At 37.8% G+C, this 9,903-nt stretch overlaps 1 protein-coding gene across 1 annotated transcript; it reads right to left on the bottom strand.

The window, feature by feature from the left end:
* Positions 1-228: 228 nt before the first annotated feature.
* On the bottom strand, positions 229-5,806 carry LOC149176920 (uncharacterized). The gene is made up of 5 exons (XM_089421610.1): positions 5,260-5,806; positions 5,111-5,211; positions 4,536-4,993; positions 2,208-4,479; positions 229-1,920 (listed from the first exon to the last, which is right to left on the bottom strand). The coding sequence occupies exons 1-5, from the start codon at positions 5,804-5,806 to the stop codon at positions 229-231; spliced, it is 5,070 nt and encodes a 1,689-aa protein (XP_089277736.1).
* Between the last annotated feature and the right edge of the window lie 4,097 nt (positions 5,807-9,903).

The raw sequence follows: 9,903 nt of genomic DNA, 5'->3' as shown, positions 1-9,903 counted from the left end.
TCCACCACACTGTCCGATGCATATCTTGGCCTGCATCTAGGATCTGATTGTTAGGACGATTTTCCCCTGCTCGATGACCGATTCCCCTGCGCTGAATAGATTTCCTTATCTGAATTCTGGTATAAGTCTTATCTACCATACCTACTCTGTCTCCTGCACTGATTGCTTTCCTGCAGTCATAGATTCTATTAACTACGGTACACCAGGCTTTGACTAGCTGCGTGACGTTCATGGTAACGGATGGAAGGATGATGTGTTATTACAGCGAAGACTACCTTTGGCACGATCACATGCCCTGTTGGCACCCTTGTCAGCTTCCTTATTCAGCCCACGAAGAATGTGATAGTATCGGACTTCTTCTAGCAGGTCGTGAAGAATCTGATTCCTGCAATTTATCTGTTGCAATAGAATGTTTGGCGTGCTCTGCCTCAGAGCCATCAGTCTAATGATGATTGCTGAATCGCCGAAGACTATTACTTTCTTTATTCCTATCTTGATCAATTGAGTGAGACCCTGATACAGAGCCAATCCCTCAGCCCTGTTATTAGATAACTCTCCCAATCCCCATTCAAATTGAAGAATTGTCTCGCCGTTAGCATTGCAGATAAGGCCCCCTGCACCTGCTTGGCCTGGATTTGATTTTGAGGCGCCATCGAAGAACATGTAGAACCTATTACAGTTACCCAACCAGATTGCAAAATCCGCTTCCTTTAACCTCAGCTTCCAGACAATGCTTGTCTCCTTCGGTTGAATCCTTTCTTGTCTTGACTCCTGAGTGCTACTTGTAATCCTTTGGGCATAGCTGATCAAGTTTCTTTCTTCGATGCTGTAGTTGGTAACCTCGATCTTGCCTTGAGAGTGGGCTAAAATTGCCTCCACCGCTAAAGTCTTTGCCTTATGACACATGGCTCTGGTATTGCATCCTTTCTCTTGAAAGACCTTCCCGTTTCTCGCCAACCAGATGCGCCAGAGAAGGGTCAAGGGTATGATGTTCCATATCCTTTGTGTCAAGTTGCTCTTCTTCCCTTTCCATGGACAATTTTTTTTCCAATTATAAACAGTTTCTGCAATAGTTGTCTTGGGCTCCCATGTTATTTCCCCAATTGTGGCCATCTGACTCCAGCATTCTTCAGCAACCTGGCAATCTATAAACAGGTGTTGTATTGTTTCTTCTGCTTTACAGCAATTTGGGCATCTTGACGGTCCCATTATACCCCTTTTCCTTAAATTTTCTGCTGTTAGTATCTTCCCTTTCAGGAGGAGCCAAGAAAAGAATTTGACTTTAGGGGGCGCTTCTGCTCTCCACACCAGTTTCCATTGACTCCATACTTCCTGTGGAAAGATGTTGTCACAGAGGTGTTGGTGACCTGCTTTGGCCGTGTATTGGGTTCCCGTTGGATCCCAACGGTAGCCATCTTGCTTGCCTTTTTGAGTTGGAGCTTTATTGTGTAGAAGGTTCTTGAAAGTTGTGATGCTTGCCTCTATCTCTCTGGGGTAATTCGGTAAAGTCCAACCTGTCCATGCATGAGAGTGGTTGTCCCATTGCGAAATTTGGGCTAAGCTCCATATACCTCTGCTGTTAAGCCAGTTTATGGCAGGAGTTGCCTCCAGATTTGATCCAATGGGAAGCTGTCCTAATATGCGGTCAGTGGAAAAGTTGATGCTGCTCCCTCCTCCTGGGACCTTTGAAGTATTCTGTGACAAAAAGGGTATGGCTTTCTTGCAGAGCTGCCAAATTTTTGTGCTGTCTCTATTGGGAATATTAGTGTCCAGGAGTTGGTGCCTAGAGCTGTTCAGGTATTTTGCTTCAAGAACCGTCTTCCACCAGGCTGTGGCCCCTGTAATCATTCTCCAGATTATTTTAGCTCCAAGAGCTAAGTTCAGCAGTTTTGGAGATCTTATTCCAAGTCCTCCTTTCTCCTGAGATTGAATAACATTCTTCCAACTGACCAGATTGAACACTTTCTTTTTTCCGTTTTCCCTCCTTGCCATAAAAAAAACCTGAGAGCTCTTTCCATTTTTTGGTGGAAGACCATTGGAGCTTGGTACAAAGAGAAACGATAAATAGGTAGAGAAGCCAAACCTGATTTTAGTAGAACCAGGCGACCTGCTGGATTCAGCCACATAGATCCCCATTGTTGGATTTTTCTCTTTATTTTGTCAAGGATTTCGTTCCAAGTATCAGCCTTCAAAGGTCCCATACTTACCGGCATCCCTAGATATGTGAAGTGGTTCCAGTTTATCTTGTATGAGACTCCTAGAATTTTTGCAATGCTGTGGATGGTGTGTTCTGATGTGTTCCACCCATAAATACAACTTTTTAACTGATTAACCTTCCCTCCTGAGTATTCCATGAACTGATCTAATATCGTCTTGAAGCGCCTTGCAATAGTGGTGGACGCCCCTCCAATCAAGAGGGTATCATCAGCAAATTGGGAATGGTTGATGTTCTTTGTACCTTGCTCAAATTTGATGCCAGTGATTAGGCCTATTCTTTGGTTGAAATCCAAGATTTTGCTAAGAGACTCAGCCATGAGGATAAATAAGTATGGGGACAGGGGACAGCCTTGTCTTAGGCCTCGAGAGGATTGGAATGCAGCACAAGGTCTCCCATTGATCAGAGGGGAAATCCATGGGTTCGATATGCAGGCTTTGATCATATTGATGAAGGAGGGGTCAAATCCCATTTTATGAAGGAGTGCAGGCAGAAAGGAGTGCCTAACCCTATCAAAGGCATTGGCAAGATCCAGCTTTAGGACAAACCCTTTCTCCTTTCTGCTTATGCTTGAGTGAATGGCCTCTTGCACAAGAAGAATGGAGTCAGAGATGTGCCTATTGGGGAGAAAGCCCCCTTGGTTTTCTGAGATCAAAGAGGAGAGATAAGGCTTAAGTCTGGTTGACAGAATTTTTGTAATTATTTTGTATGCAGAATTGCATAAGGATATTGGTCGAAACCTTGAGAAGGTGGAGGGTCTGTTCTCTTTTGGAATTAAGGCTAGATGGGTTGAGTTGGTGAGCCCCCCCATTTTGCCTTTCTGTAAAACCCATCGTATCATCTTTAAAAGATCTTTTTTGATCATCTGCCAGTACTCTCTGTAAAAACTGATTGGAAACCCATCAGGTCCTGGAGCTTTGTCTGGGTGAAGACTCCATACTGCTTTTTGAACTTCTTCTTCTTCTACTTCTTGCGTGAGCTTGCTGTTTGTTTCTTGGGTGACAGCTTTAGGCATGTGCTGAAGTAAACTTGTGTAATCCTCCTCACTTTTTTCCTCTGTCAAAAGATTTTTGAAGTGATTGGTGGCTGCTTCTTTTATGGAATCCTGGGTGTTGTAGCTATTCCCATCGCTATCCCTAATTGTGCTCACCGTATTTCGAACCTTTCTGATTGTAGCCTGCTTATGAAAATATGAAGTATTTTTGTCTCCCTCGTGCAGCCACAGCTGCCTTGACTTCAGTCTCCATTTAATTTCTTCATCCCTTATAGTTTGTTTCAGCTGGGTATAAAGTCTTATTTCGTTCTCTTTGGCTTGCTGGGAAAGCCCAAAGACTTCAATATTTTGCTGCACTTCCTCAAGATCTTTCTTAATTTTCTTTTTACTCAACTCGGGCTCTTGGTAGTTGCTCTTTGCCCAGTGTTTTAAAGCCTGCCTTGTTCTCTTTAATTTTGTCTCCCAGATATAAGTCGGGGAGCCTTCTACATGTTGGGTCCAAGCCTGCCACACCGCGTCTTTTGCTGCAGGGATACGATTCCAGAGAGAACAATATTTGAAAGGAAGAGGTCCTAGCTGGCAATGTCTGTGCAGAGTAAGTATTATTGGATAATGATCAGAGGCGGAGACATTAAGAATGTTTGACTGGCCAGTGGTGAAGGTGGATAGGTATGTTATATTTATGAGGAACCTGTCAAGGCGCTCCATGATGTTGCCAGCTCCTAATCGTCTGTTGCTCCAGGTATACCTGCGGTTCTTGGGTTTGATATCGATCAGATCTTGATCCTGCATAATGTTCTCAAGACGGTTTCTGAAAGGGTCTGGGTTGAAGTTTCCCCCTCTTTTTTCGTTGGCATGCAAAACCAAATTGAAGTCCCCTGCAAGAATGAGATTATTGTCCTGTTCTTCTTCTATATTTGATTCCAAAGTATTCCAGCACACTTCCTTCTCCCTGTAATGATTCGGAGCATAAATATTGTAGATTTTTACCGTTGTTCCATCTTCCTTGCTTTCTAGATTAACGCTGATCCAGTTCTGATGTATTTTGGTGGAATTGCAGCTCCATTTGTTACTGTCCCACATTGTTAGGATGCCACCTGAGGCTCCTCTTGCTTCACTTGCACAACCACTGTAACGCTTTTGCTGGCTGATGACTCTATTGATTTCAGATTGATCCTGCTTTGTTTCTTGAACAAGGATGATTTCAGGCTTTTCACTTTGGATTAAATCCTTAAGGGCTGCTATCTTGGAGGGGTGCCCTAGTCCCCTACTGTTCCAGGATAGCATTTTCATCATGATTTACCAGATACATGGAGAGGTGCTCGCCTCTCTTTGCCTTTGGTATTGTTTTCTTTATCCGAGTGTCCAAGGATAAAGGATTCTATAGGAGTCTGAGAGCCCATGGCGATATCTTTCTGAGTGCTTTCTTCTCTCTGCTGTTTGGCCGATTTTCTGCCAGGCCCTTTTTTGGGAACATCACTGGGCGCTCCATGATCCTTTGAAGAACTTCTGGTTATTCTGGCAGAGGGGGTATCAGGGGAGGGTTGAGAAATGTGAGGGGGAGAGGGATGGAGAGGAGGATCAGATGAGGGGTCGGAATCTTCCTCAGTGAGAGATGCGAAAGGATTAGAAGATGGAGGAATGGAGGGATCCGCAGATCGAGGGGGAGAGGAGGGGTGATGGAGAGGAGGTTGTTGGGAGGAAGAGGAAGGGAGCTGGTGGGCTGAATGAAGATTGGAGGGGTGTTGGTGGGAAAGCCCAGGGGCTTCAGAGTCCGATGGTTTCTGAGGGGGCGATGATTTTTTCCTTTTAACAGTTTCCCATTGCCCTTCTTGCTCTTCTGATTCTACATTTATGATTTTAGTACATCTATTTGCAAAATGTCCATATTCGTGACATACCTTGCATTTGAAGGGGATCTGTTCATAATCCAGCTGCTGAATGTGGCACCAGTCGTCTACTTTCAGTTTGATGGCTTCCGGCAGTCCACGCCCCAGATCAACTTCAACACAAATCCGCGCACAGGCCTGCATGTTGTCTTTGGGTTCACTGCGATCTATGTATTTTCCGACCGCGTTTCCTATTGCTTTGACCGAATCGTCGCCCCAGCAGTGAAGAGGAAGATGGGGCAGCCTGACCCAGACTGGAACTGCGCTTGGTATGTCTAGCTCTGGATCGAAATCCGGGGTCCATTTGTTGAGATAGAGACCCCTGGAGTCCATAAAGTAAGGTCCGTTTCTGAAGATTAGATCCTTGTCCTCCTTAGTTTCGAAATGAAAGGTGAAGTATCCTCTACCACAGAATCTGATGGATATTTTGCCTTGAATCTTGTCCGACCAGTTCCGTTCAACCCACCTTTGCACTGTTTTGGGGGAAGGCCACAGTCCTGTAAATTGCCCGATTAATCCTTTCTCTGCTAAGGAAATGGCTGCCATGCGAGGAATGGTCGGAGGCAAATGAACTTCCTGTAAAATATCTAGCTTCTTCACAAATTTCGTTGCTGTTGGTCTAGGTCTTTGCTGAGGAAGAGATTTAACCAGATTTGAGAAAGCCCTCTGTAGCTCCGGATCCCCACTGGGCGGATCCGGAGGATCCATGATGCTGGTCGATCAAGCTGTTGCAAGAAAGCAGGGGTTCGATGGCAGGCTCAGGCGCGCGCGCGCACAGCAGCAGCAGCAAAAATTGACTCTAATTTGAATTTATTTTTAATATGGTAAAATTATTATTATTATTATTATTCTTTTTTTTTTAACTTAATTTACATAAATTTAATTTAAAATTAATCTATTTTATTATTAATTATTTAAAACTAATATACTATTTTTCACCCTTAAATAGACCATGAATTAATTTTTATATTTCCAACTCTTGAATTCTCTAATTTTTTGACAAATATTTATTAATATTATATTTTAATAAATATAATTAACTATTACTCTAATTTGGAGGGCTCGAACAAACAAATCATGGATGCGAAAACTCCGGAAAATAACAACACACAAATATATTTGAAATTAATCGTTTTATGATTTACTTAGTATAGTATATTAAGTTACTTATTCTATTATATATTTTTAACAATTTTAAATTAATTTAGATTTATTAATATATTTGAAATTAATTTATTTTATGATTTACTTATTATAATATATTAATTTACTTATTCTATTATATATTTATTAGTTTATTTATTCTATTATATATTAATAACCGAATTTTTTTTTAAGAAATAATTTATATATATATATATATATATATAATACCCCTTATCATTGTCAAACTAGTCGTTATCCGGTCGCGCTGTTGTCTTTCTAGCTGTTACTTTATCGAGAAATTTGAGTCATTGGATATTCTGCCCTATCTATTTAAAGTACATAGCGAGATCTGCGCATTCAACTTGTCCTGACGATGAACCACACTGGTTGGTTCGAAACGCCTGGACAAAAGTTTCTCTATGTGATTTTCGCCGAAAAATCTTCAAAAATTTGATATGGATCACAAAAGTCTCAATTCAATGTTTAAATTATATTTTTAAATATTTAAATAAATTTAATATTTCAGATAACTTAAATTTAAATTTAAAAAAATTTATAAAATACTTATGGACTGCGCGTTTTAAATATAAATTTTAGTAACAATGGAACGTTTGGATACAGGCATGGTTGGTCGGTGCGGAAGGTTGGAAATAATGTATTTTATTGCATTATGTGGATTATTTTAAATATTAAATATTTGATCCCTGATTCGATTTTGTCAACAATTTTGTTGAATTCAATAATTTGGTGAAGCAATCAAAGACCCAAATTATGCGGGGTCCCAGCCCCGTCGAAGGGAGGTCCCGCGTTAAGTGGTTTCCCAAAACTGTCAGTGCTCTAGATCGACGCTCCAGATTTAATACGGGACCCCATGTACAGGGGTCCCGCGTAGCTGTTTCTGGTTCACACGTAAAGAACCAGTGGTTTTAGTTGGGTTTCGCACTTCAAACCTCAGCCCCACTTCAAACCTTATTTATATATTTTCATGCTAAGGTCAAAAATCTCGAAATGCATATGTCGTAAAGTTTCCAAAAGAGGATTTGAAAGGATAATTTTAATATTATATACCTTTTATATGTGATATTAAAGTTTAATCTTCGTGTACTGCGTCTCAAAAATAAAATATATTTATGGAAAAAAAGAAAAAACAAAAGCAAAAGCTGGCTTTTTGTTTAAATATAATTATAGTTTTAAGATTTTATTTATTTATTTGAAAAACAGTTTTGATTTGCATTGGTTTTTTTTACATTTATATTTTGGATTTGAAAAAATTATTAAGGTGTAAATATTTTGGATTTGAAAAAATTATTAATCTGTAATATTATAAAATTTAAAATATATTATTATTAAATTAATTTTTTAATAATCATAACAATTTAATTTTAAAATTATTTTTAAATTAAATATTAAATTAATATATAAAATTCTCTTATTTGTGTAATATGAAAACCTTTTCAATGCACCTATTTTACTACTAAAATCAATTAAAATATACATACAAATCCCCATATCCCTTCTAGATTTCAATATTTAACTACTTTATCTTAAATATATAATAACAGATCAACTATATTAAAAACCAAGTTGCATATAGATGATCAAACATAATACATATTAGATATAGTGAAACAAAATTAGTGCTTCATCTCTCTTCTACGTTATTTAGCTTTAAAAATGTTTGACTATAGATAATGATCAACAGGTTGGTATTTTAATATGTTTGTGTTAAGGCTTTTGAGATTTTTGGTATTAAAAAAAAAAAAATTTATATAATATACATATGATTGTTAAATATTTCGTTGTATTGCTAAAATAAATTTTTTTTATTAAAATTAACTAAATTTTAACTTCATTTTAAAATATTATTATTATTAATCATAAAAAGAATTAATATATAAGTTAAATATATAGACATTTAGACTTATGGGAGAGTTCCCTTGAAAAGTCAATGAAAATGTAAAGCCAATGTAAGTACAAGGTCCCATGTTTAAAACTTTTGGCTGTCTAAATAATGGCAACTTGTAGGGGTTGGGGCATGGCACACCAACTAAAGATTATTGGATTATAATGGTAGAAATCACCTATCCACTTTACCATGGAGATTCTTAACCGGTAGATAGGATTTGTTACAATACCACAGGCTAATACCATGGCTTATCAATACAACTTTCCCAAAACATCATAGTCAAAACATTTTTGATATATTTATATTAATTTATTTTTAAAACTTTTTTAAATTAAATTAAAAATAAAAAAGGTCACAATTATCTTTGAGATAAATCTCAACCTTTTATAGTCTATAGTGGTGGTTGCTAAAACTATTCCATACTAGTTAAGTTTCTACCATCCATCTACGAATTATTGATAATTAAATTCAAATTTTGAAATTTCTATTCCAAAAAAAATACCATTTAATTATTAGAGAATTTCTCTTATTTTATAATTAGAGGAATACCTAGAAAATCCATGTAAAATGGAATACCTTCACTTCCTTTTTTAACACTTATAACACACATTTCGTTAAATTTGGAATTATATAGTGAATCCATATTTTAAACCATTATTTAGAGAATTTCTTTAACATAATATCTAAAAGCTTCATGTAAATAAATAAATAAAGATGACTAGATTTTTTTACTAATAAAGGTTGGATTTTGAGCCAAAACCATTGCAAAGGATGACTCAATTATGTTCATTGATATTTTTTTTATGACCATTCTCTCAAAAAGGCATCAAAATTTCCATTTTTCTTACATATTTTATAGTCATTACAACTATACATTCTATAAAAGGTCCCGAGGATCAAACAATACTTACATGGTAACATTTAAACAAAAAGATATATGTGACAACCAACAAAAGGACCAATAGATTATCCATCAATAGATACGTCCATTTCCAGGGTCATCTTCCCCTCATGGTTATTAAGTATTATTTGTACAAACACAACTAGAGCCAGTACCATTTGAGACAAATTGAGAATTATTGATGCAGGAGCATGAGGCTTTAAGACAAAAGGCTTCAACTTATTCCAAAAATCCAAAAACAGTTTACAAGCAAAGGAGTGGGGTCCTTTAGCTATCAATTTACAAAGCTTTCTAGTTAGGATTTGAACTAGAATCTAGGATTTAGATTATCATGTAATAAATTCAAGTAGTTAGTTGTAGTGGAGATTCTCGAGGAGAATATCATGCAGATTAGATAGGATTAGGTAGTTCGATCCTTTGATTTAGGATCTGGTTGTTAATGAACTAGTACTTATGTAAGTTCTGAATCATTGGAAGCGGATTTTGACTGATTCGGCTTGTTTTGAACTATATATGATTAAGTTACAGAAAGCATAACTCTGTGTAATTTTTGTGTGAAATTGGTCAATCCCGGAGGTGTCGCGTCCCTCCGCAGTGTCTCTATGTATTTGTGAAATTCCAGTTTGGCTTAAAAGTCAGGGCTCTATTGTTTTGTGTGTGATCGCATTTAATTTGAGTTGTTGTGTATTAGCGACTGCGGGGTTAGAAGTGTTTGATTTCTTGATTTAGGATTGAAGTCCCGCACTCTTTATCAACCGTTGATTCCATTTTCAATGCTTTGTGGCATAGTCAACAGTGGGGGTTGGCCCTGTGTTTAAACCTTGTGTTAATCCAAGTCCTGCAAGCCGTAGA

The sequence above is a fragment of the Pinus tabuliformis genome, chromosome 4_1 (assembly GCF_031772625.1).
Source record: "Pinus tabuliformis cultivar Carrire ecotype Pingquan chromosome 4_1, CPIR1, whole genome shotgun sequence".
Taxonomy (NCBI): domain Eukaryota; kingdom Viridiplantae; phylum Streptophyta; class Pinopsida; order Pinales; family Pinaceae; genus Pinus; species Pinus tabuliformis.
This window is presented reverse-complemented; position numbering and strand designations above follow the sequence as displayed.

What these genes read in the sequence shown, in the direction of transcription:
- LOC149176920 (XM_089421610.1), bottom strand. Translation starts at nt 5,806, where the DNA reads ATGGATCCTCCGGATCCGCCCAGTGGGGATCCGGAGCTACAGAGGGCT. An exon ending in CGGAAAATACATAGATCGCA is followed by an intron (nt 5,212 to 5,259) that starts GTGAACCCAAAG and finishes TTTGTGTTGAAG; the next exon opens with TTGATCTGGGGCGTGGACTG. An exon ending in TCACATATCTAGGGATGCCG is followed by an intron (nt 1,921 to 2,207) that starts GTAAGTATGGGA and finishes ATTCAATCTCAG; the next exon opens with GAGAAAGGAGGACTTGGAAT.